General features: G+C 46.1%; 1 protein-coding gene and 1 long non-coding RNA gene across 5 annotated transcripts; both read left to right on the top strand.

The window, feature by feature from the left end:
- The first annotated feature begins 4,515 nt into the window (after window positions 1-4,515).
- LOC123113735 (uncharacterized) lies at window positions 4,516-8,919 on the top strand. Of its 4 annotated transcripts, XR_006456165.1 has the most exons (6): window positions 4,520-5,312; window positions 5,455-5,586; window positions 5,747-6,024; window positions 7,001-7,174; window positions 7,284-7,385; window positions 8,524-8,813. It is a non-coding gene; the product is annotated as an uncharacterized lncRNA (long non-coding RNA). The 4 variants fall into 4 exon arrangements; XR_006456167.1 differs by having other exon boundaries at window positions 4,516-5,312; window positions 6,941-7,385; window positions 8,524-8,919; XR_006456166.1 differs by having other exon boundaries at window positions 4,518-5,312; window positions 5,739-6,024; window positions 7,001-7,385; window positions 8,524-8,919.
- Window positions 8,920-18,676: 9,757 nt separating this feature from the next.
- LOC123117235 (septin and tuftelin-interacting protein 1 homolog 1-like) lies at window positions 18,677-19,980 on the top strand. The gene has a single exon (XM_044538042.1). It carries the CDS (start codon window positions 18,751-18,753, stop codon window positions 19,813-19,815), a length of 1,065 nt encoding a protein of 354 aa, XP_044393977.1. The 5' UTR covers window positions 18,677-18,750; the 3' UTR covers window positions 19,816-19,980.
- The last annotated feature ends 2,184 nt before the right edge of the window (window positions 19,981-22,164 follow it).

The raw sequence follows: 22,164 nt of genomic DNA, 5'->3' as shown, positions 1-22,164 counted from the left end.
CAACCCTCAACTCTCTCTCATAGGATTGGATTTGGTGGAAAGATGATTTGAGTGGAAAGCAACTTGGGGAAGGCTAGAGATCAAGATTCATATGGTAGGATTGGAATATCTTGGTCTCAACACATGAGTAGGTGGTTCTCTCTCAGAAAATGATTGATGGAAGTGTAGGCATGTTCTGATGGCTTTTCTCCACGAATGAAGAAAGGGTGGAGGGGTATATATAGCCTCCACACAAAATCTAACCGTTACACACAATTTACCAAACTCAGTGGGACCGAATCAGAAAACTCGGTCGGACCGATTTAGTTCATAATGTGACCGTTAGGTATTTCGGTGGGACCGACATGTCAACTCGGTGGGACCGATTTCATTAGGGTTAGGGCATAACGTAATCTCGGTGAGACCGATTACACAAACTCGGTGGGACCGACTTTGGTAATAAGCTAACGAGAGAGTTGGTCAGGCAAACTCGGTGGGACCGATTCGCTCATCTCGGTGGGACCGAAACGTTACGAAAGAGAAACAAAGAGTTTGCATTGCGAACTCGGTGGGACTGATCGCTCATCTCGGTTAGACCGAAACGTTACGAAGGAAAACAGAGAATTTGCAATCCCATCTCGCTGAGACCAAGATCCCTATCGGTGAGACCGAAGTGACTAGGGTTTCTGGTAGCGGCTATGTCAAGTGAACTCGGTGGCGCCGGATAGATCAAGTCGGTGGGGCCGAGTTTGACTTTTGGTTTGGGACATATGTGGATATGAGAAAGTGGTTGAGGGCTTTGGAGCATATCACTAAGCATTTTGAGAAAGCAAGCCATTAAGCAAAACCTCATCCCCTTTTAATAGTATTGGCTTTTCCTATAGACTCAGTGTGATCTTGGATCACAAAAAGTAAAATGTAGAGTCTTGAGCTTTAGAGCTTGAGCCAATCCTTTGTCCTTAGTATTTTGAGGGGTCCACATTCCTAATCCATGCCATGCCAATCATTGAACTTTCCTGAAATATTCATCTTGAAATAGCATTAGTTCAATGAGCTATATGTTGTCGATGATTACCAAAACCACCCAGGGATAGTTGCACTTTCACATTCCGAAATACCTTTCATTCCAAAATATCCATGACCAGTATTTCGAAACGGAGGGAGTTTTAAATAAGGAGGTAAGATTAGAAACATACCACTGCTCAACAATTACAAGTAGAAGTAATCAATTCTTTACGTTGCTCGCTTTTCTTGAAAGCTGACGACACGTTTTCTTTGCAATTGAATGGTTTCTTTCTAGTGTGACATGTAGCTAAATTCATCCATGTCAGTGAGAAATGCCCCCCCCCCCCCCGCGCGCAAAAAGAAATGCAAGACTGACATGTCATAATGCAAAGTTGCAAACGGGCAATTTACCAAAAATTACAAGGTATGCTTTGTATATTTGGCAGTGGATTGTGTGGATGTTCAATCCTATCCCTCGGGCACACATCCAACAAACCACATCTTCCAAGATCACGATATCATACCAGTGCCTGTATCACTGGATAGGACCAATACGTTGTTGTATCGATGCAAATAGTTCTGTTTATAACCACACAATTAGGAGTAACTCTATTGTTATTCCCAAAATGAGAGTCAAAATGGTAGGGGGACTCGGTGAGGTGCTAGGCCTTCTTCATTAACTTATTTTGAAAATGGGTGGCCTTCTTGCTATGCCGGTTTGTGTGTTCTTCATGTTGGTCAAAAGCCAAATGATGGTGTCTATTGTAGCAGAATGGAGGTGAATCTCATTGTCTAGATATATAGAATGGTGAACCCTATGAACTACACCATGTTAATTGTGATAGGATAGCTCCTTTAGCATAAATGCCGTCTCTAAACCCCAGGAGAGGTAATCTTTGGGTGCATTGTCCTGCCACCTCTCCTCCGTCGATAGGTCATCCCCCATCCTCCTCTACTCGCTTTACTGGTGTGGAAGTGCTGAAAACCCCTCGTCTATCAGATGGAGTTGAGCTTTCTTCGATTTGGGGCGTTTAGGTAGGTCTTCATTGTCCGTTGCTTCAGCTCTTCCAACGGTGGTGGCGATAACGCTCAATGAGGTCTTCTCAAGTAGCGTGTCATTGATGGTGGTGGCAGCGCCAACTGACAAATAAGGTTCCCTCGAGTCTCCTATGGTGTCGTCTAAGGTGGAGTTAATGGGCTATTTTTCTGTTAGTCATTCTGTCTAGTGAGATTATGGTTTGCAAGGTTTGTTGCACCGCAGCGACAACAAGTTCCCTATGTACGTAGTTTGATCATCTGGCCATGTCCATCATTTCGGCACAACCTGTAGTACTGGCGCCAAACCTATGATAAATATTGAAGGTTTTGGCTCTGGATATGCGGCTCTTCCAACAATGATGGTTTCTCCTCCAGGGCGTTGGTCTTACAAAACCGTGCCTTAAGGACTCCCTTACCCGATAAACCATGACATGTTAGCTCCATCGATGGAACGACATGCGGTAGCGCGCAATCAATTATTTTGGGGAGGGGGAGGGCTAGGGTGAAGTTGGTCTACTCCTAGGGGTGCTCATACTATTGATTTGGTGAGTACATCTGAGGGTCTAAAAAAAATTGAGCGGATCTCCCAAATCATGTCATGTAGGCCGATGATTCATACTCCCTTTGTTCTTGAAAAGGACAAATAAATTTTGTCTGAAAGCAAACTATGCATGTCGACTCCTTTACTAACTCATTTCCTAGAGGGAGTCATCTTTAGAGCTTTGCGCACCTTCTGGCGCTAGGCACCCGAGGCGGCATTCTCGTGCTATGGGACGAGGGTTACTCCAGGTCTCCAATGTCCTGGCAGGACCTGGCTGATACCTTCTGCCTTTTAGTCGACGTCAAGCTGCGAGAGTCCATGGACCAAACGGAATTCAAGATCACCGTTGTTTACAACTGTACTGACTATGCAAAGAAGAGTCGTTCTTCACTTAGTTGCTTCCTTTAGAACCGTCCTTAGGGCGAGGGGCTCCCTTGGCTAGCACTAGGTGATTAAAACAAATATACCACGCTAGGGACAAAAATAATCTCAATATCAGTTGAAACAGACTCAACTGGTTCAGGGTTGCTCTCCAGAGTTGCGAGCTTTGAGAGGTTCACGTGTAGAATCGCTTTCACCTGAAGCAATGAACGTCAGACCCCCAACGCTTAACAAGATCGACAGTTTTTCTGGACATTTCTTTTGATGATCATATTCTCCCAGCCCTATCAAACTCTGTGTCTGATCACTGCCCCTTGTTGCTAGCTTGCGGTTGGGGTCCTGAGAAACCTAGACCTTTCAAGTTCAAGAGCTTCTGGATGCGTTTGCCTGGGTTTATGGTGGTGGTGCAAAATTCTTGGTACGAGCCCTCAAATCATCATGATCCATACCAATGACTCTTCCACAAGCTTAATTGTAAGGACGAGCGCTTGAGATCCTAGGGACGCAGCATGTTGTCCAATCACAAGCTTCAACTACGTATGGCCCTCTCGGTTATTCGGCATCTTGACACGACCATGGATCACCGCCCTCTTTCTGATGATGGGGCGGATATTCGCTCCAGAGACAATAAGCGAGGCATTAGTCTCGTTGCACTGGAAAAGGGCAAAAAAAGGCAATGGGTGAGGATCAATAATAAGATGAAAAAAATGGTGTAAACATGACAAACATCAGTGTGAATGCTAGGAGAAGAAAAAAAATCTTCGTCATTCATCAGGAAGCCGATACAGATGTATCTGAAAGGAAAAAGAAAGAAATGAAAGTCCCCGATCTTCTGTAGCGATATTAAATTTTTCGATAAAGGTAGCGATATTAAATGATTGAGATATGCATTCAAACGGAATCGCCTGCCATCCAGATCACATCATTCACATCGCCTAGCATAAAAAAAGTTAGTTTACCATGTCTGTTGTTATATATATTGGAGCTTACTCGACCTCGGTCAGTCACTAGCTCTCATATTCTCAGACCCTAATATCCGGTTGCCATATAGTATGTCAACAACCTCGAGCTTAACACTCAATATGAGGGGGGCCTGCTTGGCGTATGCGATGATCATCTTGTTCATTGTTGGATGCCTCGCAACATCGTCAGAGTGTAAGTGTACCTATATCTCACGCGTGCATGTCATATTCATCGAGTAATAAGAATGCCAGTGATCCTTCCCGTTCCTCAGCCGTTTGGGATTCCTGGCCGTCGGATCGGCTGGCTTGATCGGATCTGGGCCGTCGGATCGACCCCTGGAGCGACCTTGTCCGTCGGATAAAAATTGAGTAATAAGAATGCCAGTGATCCTCCCCGTTCCTCAGCCGTTTGGGATTCCTGGCCGTCGGATCGGCTGGCTTGATCGGATCTGGGCCGTCGGATCGACCCCTGAAGCGACCTTGTCTGTCGGATAAAAAATAGTTACTGTTGTAATGAACAGTTTCACCTCGACCGTGCCACCGCGTGTAAATAGCCTGCCCCGCCGGGGGCATTTTCTTCATTTCACTCGCACGGGTATAAAAGGCAGCCATGCCCGTGGTGAAACCCTAGCCGCCTCGCTCCCTTTCTCGCGCGTCGCCGCCTGCCTCCTCTCCTTCCCGCGACCCCGCACCACGTCTTCTCCCCGCCGCCGCCCGGCCGCCTCGCACCAGGCGCCCACTCGCCCCGCCGCTGCCCGACCTCCTCCCCACCCGTGCCTCCCTCTCTCTCTCTCCTTCCAAACCCTAGATCACCTCCCTGCCCCGTCCCCGTCGCCGAGGAGGAGCGCCTCCGGGGAGCAGCAAAAGGAGGAGGGGCACGCGGCGGCGGCTACGATGGGCGCGGCCCCGCCGTCCCGCCCTGCCCGCCGTGGCTACCTGCCCCGTCCCCGTCGCCGAGGCGGAGCTCGCGCTCGGGGAGGACGAGGAGACGGCCGCCTCCGGGGAGCAGCAGAAGGAGGAGGGGCGCGCGGCGGCGGCGACGATGGGCGCGGCCCCGCCGTCCCGCCCTGCCCGCCGTGGCTGCCATGGACGAGCTCGAGCTCGATTGGGGATCAAGGGGCCGCCCCGCCCGTCCCGCTCTCCATGGCCATGGCCATGGCCGATGACCGCGGCCCCGCTCGCTGCGGCGGCCATGGACGAGCTCGAGCTCGATGGGGGAGCAACGGGGAGAGGAATGTGAGGCTATGGGGGATCTGTGCTAGCCTGCTGCGTGGCTAATACCAGCATTGTGAATTTCTTTCATGAGGAATTTCTTTCAGATCGCAATGGCTGACAAAGAGCTTCAGGTTCATGGTTCACCAGGTTCTGCTGGCTCCACTAACAGTTGCCTGCATGCACTTGCACAGGTCAGCTGAGATACATCTTGCACACCTACAAGTTGATTCTTCTAGGGATCTAATTTTCTAAACGAACTTTCAGTTGCAATGCACAACTCGATGTTTAAAGTGCATTTGTCTAAGTTTCTTTATTTCAAAACTGCATATGCAGGAGAGGCTCACACCGAGGGAGGGCTAAATTGTGAGATATCCTTGTTTGGTCCGTCAATATACCTACAAGGCCTGAATCAAGGTTGCATGGTTTATTGTTGAACTGAATGCTTCAATGAAACTTTGATTTCAGGTGATTACATGAATATATTCTTTTTATGGTTTGGCTAGATGGCCCTTTGATTTTGTTTGATTGTGTATAGATAGTCGCGTTATGATTACCAAATCCTCCTATTTTCTCGACTGTGGAAGTTACTACCTTAAACAAAGCTGATTTTCTTTTAGTACTACAGGTGTTGCCCATTGTCGTTGCGTCTGTCAAGCTAGCGCGTCACATCCGCCTCTTCTCCTTCATGGTGTTTGGCAGAGGTAGCACGGGGGTTGTGCCTATGTGAGCCACGATGGCGCTGCCCGCGCCCCTGCCTCATTCGTGAGCATCACCTCACCCCTGCCTAGTCCGTGAGGGAGACGCTTTGTGAAAGGAAGGAGAGCTCTGCCGCCATGGAAGACGTCGGGAATCGTTCGCTTGCCGGGTATTGGCCACTTACACAGTGGCTCCGGCTAAGCTGAGGTGAGCAGACCGATCGAGGTTTTCTTCAACTTTTGGTGCATCGGATTTAGAGTATTCCTTTCCTATTTCAGTTTGCTTGGATGGTAAGATGTGCTCAGATTTGAAGAGACTTACCTCCAAAGATTTGAGATCTTATATAAATTTGAACTGAGGGCCTTTTAAAATGAATTATGCATAATAGTATTGCTCAGTGGGATGCATAATATATTGATTGTCTCATCAGATATTTAGGAAATTGTAGTTGTTAATGTAGTAGGAGCGCTTGGTGCGACGTCGAGTTCATCTTATTATGTGAATATAGTGGTTGGCATGCTCAATTGGTCCTCATTGGTGTCTAAACCTGAGGCTCCTGATTTACTCAGATGTTCTCCGGTTATTGTACTACTATTATGTTGCCTCCAATTAATTGCTTCTGATACTCGACTGGGTTTGTTGTAGTCAGGTGGCATGATATCTTGCCATCTCATTTGTTTTTGTCCTTTTGTTTTAATTCTGCCAATTGCATGAAATTTCATGCTTCTTGTCAAAAGTATTGGCAAGATGAACTTCTGTCCATAAGAGTTCTTGTCAAAAATTATTGGCAAAATGAACTGATTCACTCCAGAGTTAAGTAAACAGTACCCAAAGTTCATATGGATCGTCAGTGATAACATTTGACAGCAACATACATGGACAGATTACATAGACGGACGGCAGATTACATCACAAAATTCTGTACATCAATGTAGCATTCAGACAAATTCTGTATATCAGTTCACATTCAATTAGATTAGCCGCCGTGCTGTACGCAGCTAAGCTGCACGCTGCTGTGACTCCTGCTCGCCCAACATAGACCCTTGGACTGAATTATGTGTAAACTTTCATCCGACTTACACTTGGTTGTATTCAGAAAAAATTGTCTTGTACAAATTCTCAGATTACATCATTGGAGCACCGTTCTACAAATGTGATTAATTTGGCATGGGTATGTGTACAGTCGGAATGAGGCGCCATGGGAAGGATTCTGATCTCTGAGAAGTGTGATAAATCAATAGTGCCAATCCGTTCAGTTTCAGCTTGAAAAACATTGGGTGATTGAAAATGGCATGCTATATTTCTGCAACAAGGCTCCCTAAATATTCCCTATGTTCTAAACTGGATTCTGACAAGGGTAAAGATATCTGAGACATCCCTCATTTTATTTTAAGACCATTACTTTTTTGCCTACCTCTCATATAAATCTCTAACACGGGCCGGCTCTCTATTCTCTGTGGTTTAAGGTGTACACCCTGCTATTTGGTCAGAAGTTTGGGAGTTCATACTTGGTTGTTTGATCTCGAGAACACCTTTGATGACCACAAGCAAATTGGGCAAACCAGAAGGTACTTGACTCATTCTATGCTTTTCTTGACTGCAATTTCCATCAAGTAAATATATGATGTCTTCACACTCCATTATAATCAATAATTGCCTAACTGTAAATGACTCATTCATTTTGATCTTGAACTATAGATTAAATCCTTTTGCTGCATGTTAAGTTATGTGTGAAAGGATGATTAATATGAGGCATACATTCTTTGTTTTATGGATAATACATTAACTGCTGCATGTATATCATCACAAGCAAAAAATGTGTATTTTTGAACATTTTTCCTAAAAAATATATTTTCTTATGTTCTTGTGTATTTATGTATGATGAGTGTGGGAGGGCTTATGGCTTTTATGGTGACGAGTCACGATTGTCGCTGATCTCCACTGCCGGTAATTTATTTTACATGGTCACCATCCCATCTCTCGTTGTTATGTATGGTCTAAGTAAAAGAGGCTTTTCTTGCATTGTTTATTTGTATTAGATGACCAGTACAGGAAGTTGTAGTAGCTTCCCCGTCCTTTTTAATCTAAATGATGTAGCACAAGTTAGGTTCTATGTCGACCGGCTGTGCATATTATCACAACATGTGCTACGTTGGATCGTATCGATTTTACTGATGTAGTACATGATTTTATAGTTTTTTTACTAGACATATACATTTATTATTCTTTATACAAAAATAAACATAAGTTGAAATCTACTGATAAATGGAAGTATGCACCTCTGTTTACTAATATAGGATGCTATTTGCGTATCTGACCAACTTCGATTTAATTTCTGCATGTTCTTACCTTGGTGACCTTCGTGCACAACCTTATACACTAATGGGAAGGAAATATAATACATAACAATCTGTGAAAGACCTGGTGGACAACAACTTAGGGCCAGTTCTTTTGGGCAATTCTCCGAGAATTGACCCCCTCCACAGCTTCTCCTAGAATTGCCACTTCATCTTTTTTTACAATTCCTAGCTAGTTAAGATCTAGTTAGCTAGGAATTGTAAGAAAATATAGAGTGGCAATTCTGGGAGAAGCTGGGGAGGGGGTCAATTCTCGGAGAATTGCCCAAAAGAACTGGCTCTTAGCATGCTTTGGTGTGACATTTTAGTCGCCTTCTGTCTTATTGTGACTTTCTATTCATCCATTTAGGTACTTCTAGGACACGGAGAATTTCCCTGAAGGTCAAGACCTCACATCAATGCTCCCAAGCCCCTGATGAGCTTGTTCCTTTTTTTTTAAGTTTCTCAAATGTCACTTCTATAGGTTTACTTGAGATGTTATGTTGCATATGTTGTGCTGAGGTTTTCCTACTTTCCTTTTGACTTCTCTGAAGCTGATCATCACATGTTTATGCAATTGGACCAAAGCGACGACATTAAGAATCCGGTGTCTTTGTGTTTGCCTACAGAATTCAGTCAGTTTAAAGTAATTTTCATGTTGATTGCATTTTGTCATAGGAACGCGCAAAGAAACTAATTTTTGATCATGTCGTTGACCGCCTCTGTTATAATAATTCTTTAACAAAATGGTCACATTCCACATGAAGAACCCGTAGTAACATGTTTTACCATCTCTATCGCCATTGTGTTTGGCTTTTGCTTTCTTTTTATGTTCCTGCTCTGAGTACTCGCCCTCTCATGTTGTACAAGTGAATGTTTGTTCTTTCTTTTGAACCAAAAAAATCCGTGGTCCTATTGAATATATGAGCCGAACCATGCTTCCTACAAACTTGATTATTACCTGTTTGAGAACATTGTTGGGACGGGCACCCCGCGCCTATGTTTGTTCTTTCTTTTGAACCAAAAAAATCCGTGGTCCTATTGAATATATGAGCCGAACCATGCTTCCTACAAACTTGATTATTACCTGTTTGAGAACATTGTTGGGACCGGCACCCCGCGCCAAGGCGCGGTACCGATCTCGTTGCATATTCTTGCTCGTGTTATCTGTCATTTCAGGACAAAAGTATAATATATCAGAATATTGTACGCAACAGGTCGTCTCGAAGGTGGAAGAAGGAGTCACATAAGTGCAAATGCTAGTGCTAATGTGGTCAACTTGACAGCATTAGATGAGAGCAAACTTAACCTGCAATTTTGTACCACGAATATTTGTCCAGACCGAAGCTTGCAGACGGAGACATGCACCTGCTGTCAGACCCTACCGGGCAGACCATGCTTTCTTACACGGGAAGAATGCAAGGCCAAATGCCCTATCTGTGAGCCAAACTGCCCTTTATAGGAAACCTAATTAAATAAACGGTGAGAATATTGTCAGGTCTGTTGGCAAATTCTATCTAATAAATAAACGTAGTGACTCAGAAGGAAAAATGTACGCTCTCTAGAATATATTATACCGCACTACCAATGATGTACCAACGTATGAGTGTAGGCTGATATTGTGGCTTTGGTGTACTACACTAGAATCTCTATCTCTATCTTTTTATTTTTTTGATGGAAAACGTAGCATTCCATTAATTGATGGACATGGCAGAATAGCCGGCCAAAGAGGCACTTTTTTTTTGCGGGGTTAAAGGGAATTTCATTGCTCAGCTTGGAGGTAAATCCTCCATACATAGTGCCGGTACATTAGCAGGTCCAGATCTTAACCATATGGCAGTCCTAGCTTCTACTCGGCCAAACTCAGCTAGTCTATGCCCAACACAGTTTTGTGTCCTACTAATATGAGCAATTGAACTTTCCCTTTCACCAAAAAGTCTCTTAGCTTCCAGAATCATCATCGCGTGTTACTAATATGAGGCACTTACATTCAGCAAGATAATTACATAGTCACACAGTATGGGGATGCAGCGATTCGGTGCTCAAGCTCAGCTGCTCCTGAAATCGCTAGCGTTGGCTCATGTATGGGGATTCGCAAAAAGCGGTCTGTCGCGTCTGCACCGAGACAGCGAAAAAAGGGATACGCCGCTTATACGGAAGCGAACAGTGCAGCCGTGCGGGCCCAAAACGTATGGGTGGACCAACGTCCGTGTAGCCGTGGAACAATTACGTTGGAGCGAACCTGAGCCGTTCTGGAAGCCTGCCGCCGGCACGGACGGCTTCCCTTCCCCAAGGCTGCGGGAGGCTGCGGTTCCTCCGGCGGTCGGCGATGCAAGATGCTGGGCTTGAATCCTTCTGGATGCGGTCGACCAGTAAGTCAACCCTGCGCGCTTTGGACATCTACCCTTGCATGTGCCCCCATGACAGAGCCGTCGGTGCCCGCCATGGCCGTGGGTTGCAAGTTTCCGGTGCGAGCGGAGTTTGCGGACAGCCTGGAACATCCAGATCCGGTGCCTCTTGCGGTGCTCCCGCGACGTGATGCCACCCCTGCTACGCCGGCGGATTCGAATGCTGGCTCCGGGTGCAGGCAGCACGTTGGTTGCGCTAGCCCTGGGAGGACGCAGGGTGAAAATCGCTGTCGACGGCCGGGCTCTCCGACGAGGTCTGTGTTGAGTAAATAGGCAATTTCTCGATTAAATTAATCCACGAGTAAATCACTAGCATGGCATTGACTAAGGTGATGACGTACTGACTTTGATCTAAACATACTGCTAGTACTGCTAATATGAAAATAATCAGGAGCGGGATAAAACGAGTTATACCCTCCAGTAGGCCATGCAGAGGCCGCGGCTTTGGTGACAGCAGCGGCGTCCTCGGCGGCCTTCTTGTCGGCTTCAACTTTCTCGGCGGCGGCACGGTCGGGGTCGGTGGACATGGTGATGATGAAGGCGACGCGGACGTAGAGGAAGTAGACGATCGGAAGCGAGCAGTCGCGTAATCGCTGCCCAAAAACCTATTCGCCCCTCACCCCGTACAGGAACCAGAAGGGCGTGGTTTCGGAGACCTGCTCTCCCGTCGACCGTATACGCGGCGGACGGGATGGAGTCACCGGCGGCAGCAGCAGCAAAGGAACGACGGTGGGCATGCACGTGAGCAGATGTGATCTGTTCGTGGCGGCTAGGGTTAGGGGACACCGCACACTTATATAGATGCAGCTAGCCACGTCATAACACCGAAACTTATGTGACAAAGACGTGAATGCCAAACCTCAGATTCATTAACACTCGAATGAACATGGTTCACGACTTTATTACAGAAATCTGCGAGGGAAAGGCGGAACATCCCTCCGCTCTCATAACCTTTTCCAACAAATAGTCCATACTTGGTAACAACTAATTTATTAGACTCGAATATCAACTTAAACCCTTCTCTACATAGAAGGGAGCCACTAACGAGGTTCTTCTTGATGGCGGGGACATGCTGCACGTTCTTCAGCTGCACGATCCTTCCCGAAGTAAACTTCAGATCGACCGTGCCAACACCATGAACAGAAGCACTCGTGCCATTCCCCATCAATATGAACCCGTGGCCTGTGACCTGGTAAGAAGAGAACAATGAAATGTCAGCACACACATGAACACCTGCACTTGTATCCACCCACCAATCGGTAGGCTGAAACACTGAAAAAACAGTAAATAAATTACCGTACCCAGATGCACCATTCTCATTGTTGCCCACAATCATGTTGATAGACTTGGAGTCCTGTCCTGACTTCTTAAACTTGTTTGGGCACCTGTTGGCCCAATGTTCAGTCGAACCACAAGTAAATCAGCCCTCATCCTTCTTGTTCTTCTTGAAGGTCTTCTTACCCTTCTTCTTGAAATCGGTATTCTGTTGGACACCGTTCTTTCCCTTGAACTTGTGGGAGTTGAGGTTCCTCTGGTTCACCATGTTGGCAACAGAAATTCCTTCGGCCCCTTTTCCGTGCGAGTCCTTTGCCCTCGAATTCTGCTCGACACTCAGATGGCCAATGACATCCTCCACAGAGAATTCACGCCTCTGATGTTTCAGAGTGGTGGCAAAGTTCCTCCAGGAATTGGGGAGCTTAGCGATTATGCAGCCCGCGACAAACTTGCCCGGTAACTCGCACTTCAGAAGCTCAAGCTCCTTAACAATGCATATTATCTCATGAGCCTGCTCCAGTACAGGACGGTTCTCAACCATCTTGTAGTCGTGGAACTGTTCTATAATATACATCTCGCTCCCTGCATCGGCGGCCCCGAACTTAGATTCGAGCGCCTCCCACAAGTCCTTGGCGACATGCACATGTAAATATGCGTCGACCAGTTTATCTCCGATCACGCTAAGAACTGCTCCGAGAAACACAGTGGTTGCCTCCCTGAACGCCTTCTCCTGTTCAGGAGCAATCGTTCCCGTGGACACACCGGTGACCCAGAACATGTTCATAGCCGTGAGCCATAAAGTGGTCTTTGTCTGCCAACGCTTAAAATACGTACCGGTAAACTTATCCGGTTTCAGTGCTGCGGCAAAGCCACTTGCCGAAAAATTCCTACACATAATAGGTTTTTGGATTGTTGAGTAAATAGGCAATTTCTCGATTAAATTAATCCACGAGTAAATCACTAGCATGGCATTGACTAAGGTGATGACGTACTGACTTTGATCTAAACATACTGCTAGTACTGCTAATATGAAAATAATCAGGAGCAGGATAAACGAGTTATACCCTCCAGTAGGCCATGCAGAGGCCGCGGCTTTGGTGGCAGCAGCGGCGTCCTCGGCGGCCTTCTTGTCGGCTTCAGCTTTCTCGGCGGCGGCACAGTCGGGGTCGGTGAACATGGTGATGATGAAGGCGACGCGGACGTAGAGGAAGTAGACGATCGGAAGCGAGCAGTCGCGTAATCGCTGCCCAAAAACCTATTCGCCCCTCACCCCGTACAGGAACCAGAAGGGGACATGGTTTCGGAGACCTCCCGTCGACCGTGCGTGTGAGCAGGTGTGAGCTCGGCTCGGCTCATTCCCGCAACCCGCGGCGCGGCTGAGGAGGAGGAGCGCGCGAGGGCCTCTTCTCTTCTCAAGCTCCAATAGCATGTAGAAGAGCCACCCTTATAAACCACTCCAACTTTCCTTCCACTAGCATGGTGGGGCTAAACTTCCCACCACCTTGTCATGCCACCTACATGGGCCCTTAGAGATCAAATCTGAAATTGTCATATGGGCTCTAGGCCCATCTCACATTTCAACAGTCTGCGCAGTCCACCCATAGGGTAAATCCAGAGGCGCCGGGATGGACCAAAAGGTACAACCTGAATCCTGTCCTGTCTAACTGTTACTATTTTTCTAGCAAATGGTGCGGTTTTCTTGTGCTATGCTCGCTGAGATGTTAGTGGTATGTGTGATTTGCCGAACAGAAAAGATGAAATTGCTAGTTCATGTGATGTATTGTTGAGATCAGTAGGAAAAGTTATCCGCAGCAGCACTCGTTTGGGTCTGTTTCCTATCGATGGTTAGTTACATATTTTGTTCTTGTTTGTAAATTCAGGTTACATCTTGGGAGTGCGCCACTGGACAGAACGCCGTGTCCATATAGGATGAGTGCTTTAGAGCAGTCAATTCGCAAGTATGCCCCTGCTCCCCGCTCGTCGCAGTCCTGGCATCCCGCTTGTCCCCACATGCGTCGTCTTTCTGTCTCCGCCGGTTCCACCACTACTCGCTGCTCGTTGCTGCCAGTCGAGCAAGATGTCCGGTGCTGCGGTGGACAAGCACAAGACGCCAACGGAGGAAGAGAATAGGAATCCGGCGTGGGAGGATGAGGAGGACAAGGATCAGGCGAGAAAGGAGGTGGTTATAGGTCTGATACTTAGCATGATTTATTTTCAGTATTCTCTGTAGTTTATAAGCAGCAAATGCCACCAGGGAATGCTCCATGTTGTAAGAAAATTGTGAATTCTGAACTTAGTCAAGTGCTTCTACTACAAGGTACTATATAGGTACCTGATATTTGGAAACTGTCAAATCCCTTTACCCGCTCACACAATATCCCTGAAACAGCAACTGTTCCACTGATTTTCTTCTGAAACAGCAACTGTTACAATGAAGAAAAAGCCATCACTGGTTTGTCACAGCAGAAGGTGGGTGCAGGAGATGATGATGATGCGCTGCTAATATTGGACTTGCCAGCGGTAAGCTCATTTTCATACTCAAGAAACATGCTTGTGGCCCTAACAAGTAACACTACCTGACATTTTCTTACTCTTATGCACATGGACAGTATGCATAATGCCACCTGAAGCATTTTGGTATTGCATGACAGTATGTGTAATGATTTATTTTTAGTATTCTCATTTCAGCAAAGGGTCATTTTTGTGGCAGCCCAGAGATAGGAAAACTGTGTCTAGTCAAGACCTACTTAGCAACAAAGAGTAAGTGGCATCTCCAGAGAATTGAAGTTAATAGATACTAAAGTCCCCATGCTACCTGCTTGTTTTAGTGAAAGGACCAAACCAAATATCCTTCATTTTTAGTACTAGTACATGCCACTCTTAATTTTTATATAACCATTAATCTCAATTGGTGAAGATTATTACTCCCTCTGTTCACTTTTGTAAGTCGTTTTAGGCAGCTGAAATTAAACTGTTTTAAGTGCTGTCCTAAATGTCTAGGACGTCTTATAGAAGTGAACGGAGGGAGTAGTATCAATCTATACAATAGCTTATTTTCATCAGTGCTCGCTAGCTGCATGTCCCAGTTCAGTACACGTGCATGTCCGCATGTTTGCTAGCTGCATGTATGTTATTGGAACAAATGATCGGCATGAAAAAGCTTGATATAAGCTACAAAGTAAATTCCTGAAACATTGTTCTAATATTCAGGACAGGTCTTCAAAGCAGCTGCCATTGACTTGGAAAAGCTCAGCACTAAAATTTGATGTTCAGGAGAATCAAATTCATCATAAATAAGGGGCTGCCATTGACTTGTCGTTCATCGCAAAGTTCAGGAGAATCTGAATGTATGTTCAGAACTATGAAATCTGGTGTTCAAGCACATGTTCAGGATGTGAAATCTGAAACCTGAATCTGATGTTTAAGCTAGCAGTGATGTATGCTCACTGAAATTATGTTAGTTTTAAAACTGCTCGTTGCTGCATTTGATAAACTGAATCTAACACTGTATCAAATGGACCGAAGATTTGCTCGTTGCTGCAAGTCTTAATGTAGTTTTAACATTGTTCAGGACTGAAATCTGAATGTGAAACTGATACAAAGCTAGCATTGATGTATGTTCAAGCTAGTTTGCACATGGACACTGAAATCGTATATAGCTAGTTCGCAAACTAGCGTGCTGACTGCTAGACAAACCATGCGGACGCGGACACTGTTAACTGCGGGATTAGGAGGGGCGTTGAGGACGGCAGTGGGGTGTGAGGACGAGATTGTGTGTGTGTGTGCGCGCGCGCGCGTGTTTTGAGAAACAGGGGATGAGATTGTGTAGGTTTCGGTGTGGGGAACGAGTGAACATATACTCCTCATGAACTAGCTGGCGACCTCGGGACGGCTCAGCCTCATACAGAAAAATGACTGGGCCGTGTCCACTACCGCTGTTCCGCGTACGGGTTGACGTTTGCCGTTGTAATAAATGCGCCAGCGCACGCGCTGTGATCGGAAACAATACTGCCTGAATACAAACTGGAATACATTACAGGGCGCTGATCCACATGCGAATGAGTGGGGGAGATTTTAGGATCATCTGAGCCTGAGCTCAGAATTGGATATCCCCACAGTATGGCTAAAAAATTGCATAGTATTATCGCTCCAGATGAACACTCATGTCGAGATGAACACTCCCAAAAATCTTTCGGTTACCACCGTTGTTACGGAGCCGTAAGAGGTCAGTGCAGTATAGCCCGCAGTCATCCTCACCCGGCTGATCGGGTCTGGATCACCACCGTCAGCCGTGGACCATAGCGCCGTCGACCGATCAGGCGGTCACCGCGCGCGTGAAAGTCCAGCACCTTGCCGCTGCAATCCACCTTCTAGCAGAGAGCCAAACACACGTGTCGAACTATTTTCCTTTTATTTTTGCTTCATATACATGATTTCTTTTAGATATGCTGTAATTTCATGATCATGGCAAACTTGTGTAGCTATTTTTTTTGGCAAAATCATGGCATTTTCTTGTGGACATGAATTTGGGTTCAGCCTATATCCATGTTGTTGGCATTAGTTTAGTTAATGTTTTGACATGTAAACTTAGATTTGTTTTGCCATGATAACTTTAGTTGTGTTTCGATGACAAACTTAAAATGTGTTTTGATACGACAACTTATGGTGTGTTTCTCCATGGAAACTAAAATATACTCTTGCCATGCAATTTAAGATGTGTTTTTTTACCAAGGCAAAGTAAGATGTGTTTCCACGACAAGTTTGGAGTTTTTTGACACGCCATTTAACACTTGCCATGGCAACTTTAAAATCTGTTTCCACGGCAAGTTTAGATCTTTTTATGGTGTGTTTTAACATGGAGCTAAAATATAGTTTTGCCTATGGCAATTTAAAATGTGTTGCCACGACAAGTTTGGAGTTTTTCACAACGCCATTTAAACACTTGCCATGACAACTTTAAGATATGTTGTCATGGCAAGTTTAAACGTTTTTTCCCACACGCCAATTAAAAGACCATGACATTTTTAGTATTTTGCCATGGCAAATTTACTTTTCTAACTATGGCAAATTTATTTCTATGAACATAGCATTTTTTTGTTTGAACCATGGCAAAAAAATATTATTAAGCATGGCAACTTTATTGTTTGCACCATGCCAGATTTCTTTTTCGACCATGGCTACTTTTGTTTTGTTTGGACCATGGCTACTTTTTTTGGTGGTTAGACCATGGCAAAAGTATATTATGGACCATGAAAATTTTATTTCTATGACCATGGCATTTTTATTTGTTTAAACCATGGCAAATTCATACTTCATAACATGGCAAAATAATATGAACCATGGAAACTTTATTGTTTGCACCATGGAAGATTTCTTTTTCAACCATGGCAATTAATTTTTTTTGTTGGACCTTGGCTACTTTGTTTGTATTTTAGAATTTAGACCATGGAAAAATTATATTATGGACCATGGGAAATTTATTTCTATGACCATGTCATTTTTATTTATTTGAACCATGGCAATTCATACTTCATAACATGGCAAAAAAAATTACAAGTGTAAAACTTTTGTTAGCTAAGTTTTCTGTGACATATAGAACATTTTCCGTCAAAGATTGCCATGGGCCATGGCAAAAAATGTAAACCAGCATGTTTCTCATTTAATACCCTGGCAATTTTTGTATTGTGTGTTGTTTTTTTGTTTCTTACCATAGCAACTTAATTTTTGTATTGCAGTTTTTTGTGATTTTTTAACTGTGGCATGGCACTTCTGGCCCTGTTTTTACTTCTTGTCGGTTCTGCCTTGTGCTCCACGGTCCTAGAGACGCGCACCGCCACGTAGGAGGGAACTCGTCACCTAGAGACTGACATGTGGGCCCAATCATTCAGATTGGGTGTTAAAAGAAGTTGACTGATAGATTTGGGCTCAATGTTGAGAATTAGTCCAGCAATTGTGGTTTTGTGTTAAAAAACTCAGAAGTTGTGGTAAAGTGTTATAAGTTGCCCCGAAGTTGTGGTTTTGTGTTAAAAAACTCAAATGTTGTGGTAAAGTGTTATAAGTTATCCTGAAGTTGTGGTTTTGTGTAATTAACTCTATAAGAAAAATGCAAGTAAATTTGTGTATTAAAAGACGACAAAGTTAATAAAATTTGACCTACTGATATGGCATTGCTCAGAAATCTTTTTGTTCTATCCTATATGTCCCTTTTTTTTCATAATATCTTGATAAAATCTTCACACTCAATTTTTCATGAAGTGTGTTTGAACATCATGGCAAATCATAAATTTTTCTGTAATATAACTTTTATTTTTCATGGCAAATTTGTTGTCGTGTAGTATGGCTTTCCTAGATTATTTCCAGGAAGTGTTTTCTTGGTCCAGTGCATTTTTAGGCATTTTTGTTTTTCTCTATTTGTTGAGAGAGGCAGGAGCAGTTTTTGGGCTACAACATTGCAGTTTTTGTTTTTTAAATTCTTCAAGGCAATGGTTCGCGCAGGGGGAGATTGTAGCAAATAAATTGGTCGTTCGATCCCCTCTCATGGACCGGACGAATTGTTCGATTTGGCTCCTCCCCTTACCGAATGTTCGGGCGTTATTGGGGTCCTATTATTTTTTGGTGACGAACACTAATCCTACTTGACTGGAGGTTTAAGCCTCCTTTTCCGAAGAAAAGAAATCACGAATCCTACTCGGAGCTCGAGGGATTGGGTGACGAACACCGATCCTACTCGGAGCTCGAAGGATTGGGTGACGAACACTAATCCTACTCGGAGCTCAAAGGACTTGGTACCCCGTCCATATAATGATGCGTACGTAAGACCTACCAAACTTACCTACCCGATCGAAGCATCGATCACCACGCCGGCCGGTTCCCAATAAATTCGGTGTTTGAAAGAGGTCGATCGCCCGGCCGGCATGGCAATGGCGACGCTGGAGGCCAAGGCAGCATATCCTTCCAACATGCCCGGGAGCCTGGCGCTCACCACCGAGGCGGTGGCCAGGATGATGCGGCAGTGGAACTACCGGGAGGGCTTCGGCCTGGGCGCGCGGCGGCAAGGGATCATCGCCCACGTAGAGCCCGTGGTGCTGCCGCACCGGAACGCCGGGATCGGCCATGACGAGACACCGCACGACAACGGGCTGCAGAACACGCCGCCGGTGGTCGAAGACGAGTGGTCCCGCCGGTGGCGGAACCTTTCACGAGCGTTGTCCCTTGAACGTGAGTGCTGCGACAAGACCATCGCCCTGCTATGTTCGCTCCAAGGAGATGGTGGAAGCGCGGAGACGGCGGACGCGCTGGCGGCGGTCGTCGTGTCCACGGAGGTGTTCGACTGGGAGCGCACGCCGGGGACGTGGAGAGCGTCGCTGCCCCCTGCCACCATACGCTACATCGTCGAGGAGGTGATCACGCCGAGGATGGCCGCAGACGCGCGGGAGTGGGAGCCAGTGTGGGACCCGAACTGCCAGCACTGGCTGCGCCCGTGGATCCCCCTCGTCGGGCACTTGCCGAACAGCCTCTACGACACGGTGGAGAGCAAGCTCATCACCTACGCCGATCACCACGGCATCGTCTCGTCTCTGAAAAAGTACCTTCACCCGACACAATGGGGCGCCTTCGCCGGGCGCCACATCCTGCCGAGGCTCGCACGTCTGCTGCGGGAGCTGAGGATCACGCCGCCGAAGCAGATGGACTGCTCGCTCCTCACAGTGATGCTGTGGGCGCCCCTAGTGCGTGCGCAGGACATGGTGACCATCCTTGAAGCTGAGTTCTTCGATAGATGGGAAGAAGCGCTGCTCCACTGGCTGCGTTCCGCCAAGCCGTCGTTGGGGGAGGCCGTCGCGTGGTGCACCGGCTGGAGGAATGAATTCACGCGGGAGCTGCTCGCCCACGAACGCGTGCTCGCGCGCCTCGAAGCCGGCGCTGCCATGGTGGATCGTGAAACGCAGGGACTCAACAGTCTTGTAGGCTACAGGGTGTAGATCTGCATGCGTGCATGGGCTGCGATTTGTCATCTAAATTTGGAAGTGTTGTATGCTACAGTTGTTGACGCTTGATCCAAGCTGTTGAACATGCATGATTGCTCTGTTTTTTGTTTTCGGATTTACGAATCTCCGCGCAGAATCCACGTCAGATGAGAGTTAGACACACCCTTCCGTTTTCTTTGTAAAAAGATCTATTTACTCTGTTGAATTGAGCATATATTATCTTTCAGAATTGCTCGTGCAGAGTTGCCTTTCCATTTCGCTTCGGTTCCTAGGACGGATACACAAAATTAGCGTTGCGATTCACAAAATGATGGCTTTTGCTAATCACCATATTATTGTGGTGATTTTAGAGCATCTTCAATAGGTGTTGTAATAATAAGTCTGACCACTTTTTGGGCCAAAATAATGCTTCAATAGTGCCCTAGCTACAGAATTTTTGACTCCAGATATATAGCACCACCAATGTGGGGCACCAAGTGTTGCAGATAAACAGACATACACCACTTGGGCTTGTGGAGTAAAACAAATTCGGCTGCGCAGCCGCTCCATCCCCAACCCCGCGCGACGTCCACATCTTGCCGTGCAGCTGCCACCACCACCAAAATGGCCAGTTTCGGCCCCGCCACATGCCGGTGCCGCTAAATGTGACCCCCTCCTCGTCGGCGTCGCTCGCGCAGACTGATTCCGCCGCCGCATCCCCGCACTTGATCCGGCCACCGTCCGTCCCCACTGGACGACGCAACACCTCAACGCCGCCGCTGTCTCGGCCTCGTTGTCCCTGTACCCGCGCCTCCGCCTTGCCGGCAAAGTCCAAGAGCAAGACCGACTTCAAGGTCGTCGTGAGGGCGCATGGCTCCATCAACTTCCCGAAGATCACAACCCAGGAGGATGCGGAGTTCATCGTGCCACCGGTGACCATTGTGCCGGTCAATGATGATGATGATGATGATGAGTAGGAGGAGGAGGAGAAGGATGTCCGCATTGTTCCCGGCAAAAGTGACGAGGAGGCCACCGCGAGGTTCACGCGAGAAAACCCACAATACGTCTAGTACTAGTGGTTGGGGCGCCATCCTGTGGCGCCGCTTGAGAGAAAATTGTGCTCATATTTTCATTAAAAAAATAGATTGAGTTCTTACTTCCATGTAGAAAAACATTAAAAAAATCCCCACCTCCATCTAGAAAAAAAAGTAAAAAAGAAAAGAAAATATCATCAACGCAACCTATTAGCAAGCGCCACTTTGTGTAGCCCTCCAGTTAAAAAAATACGTGGGGTCATCACCTCCATCTAAAAAGAAAAAAACATTTAAAAAAATTTCTCACTTCCATAATATTCCAAAAGCTTTTTCACCGTGGCCAACCTGCTTACCTGCTTGCGCCACATGGCATAGCTGATGGCCGTCCTTCACGCGTAGCTTAATGGGTCTAGAATATTTTTTAAAACTATGACGTATTTTGTAGCAATTTCGGAAACTATAGCACAGAATGAAAAAAATGCAAAACTATGACCCTGTCGGCCACGTGGAGGCTGAAAAGGTAGTTTTCGGCCAACTGTTGGCCGAAGTAGTGTTTTCGGTCGTGCCATGGCCGAAAAGTGCTTGAGCTGGCCGAAATGTCTGTTTTCGGTCTACACTAGGCCGAAAAGTACTTTTTGGTCTACTCTAGGCCGAAAAGTACTTTTTGGTCTACTCTAGGCCGAAAAGTACTTTTTGGTCTACACTAGGCCGAGAAGAACGAGAGAGAGAGAGAGAGAAAGGAGAGAAAGAAGAACAGCAGCGACACAGGAGGAAGAAGCCACCGCTCGGGCTTATCCAGCCTTTTCGGCCTACGGGTGGCCGAAGTACACTTCGGCCTGGGCTGGGCCGAAAAGGGCCCATTTCGGCCACCAGCTGGCCGAAGCTACTATTTTTGGCCGGGCCACCACCGACAGCAACTCTTCGGCCCACCACAGCTCGTTTTCGGTCAACCGTGGGCTGACGTCCTCTTTTCGGCCGAAAAGTCCCTTTTCGGCCCAAGCGAGGCCGATAGGGTCATAGTTTTGCATTTTTTTCATTCTGTGATATAGTTTCCGAATTTGCTTCAAAAAAGGTGATAGTTTTGAAAAAAAATCCAGTGCCAACCATACACAAAGAGTAGTATTTCGTATCAGTTATCAATTATCACCGATCACAAAAGAAATTAACACTTATTTAATGACACTGATTCAGTCTAATTATATGAGGACCAATAGAGGTTATTTTGTATGAGGAAGGTACTATCTAGAAGAACTAATACCATGTTTCTCGCAAAAAAAAACTAATACCATGTACCATGGAACTTCAAAGCCTAATATGTCATATCAGCATT

Source organism: Triticum aestivum, chromosome 5B (assembly GCF_018294505.1).
Source record: "Triticum aestivum cultivar Chinese Spring chromosome 5B, IWGSC CS RefSeq v2.1, whole genome shotgun sequence".
In the NCBI taxonomy this organism is placed as follows: domain Eukaryota; kingdom Viridiplantae; phylum Streptophyta; class Magnoliopsida; order Poales; family Poaceae; genus Triticum; species Triticum aestivum.
The sequence above is the reverse complement of the archived record's forward strand: the minus strand, read 5'-3'. Positions and strand labels throughout refer to the sequence as shown.

Bases quoted from the DNA above. Each gene is read 5' to 3' on its own strand.
- LOC123117235 (XM_044538042.1), top strand. From the start codon at position 18,751: ATGGCAATGGCGACGCTGGAGGCCAAGGCAGCATATCCTTCCAACATG.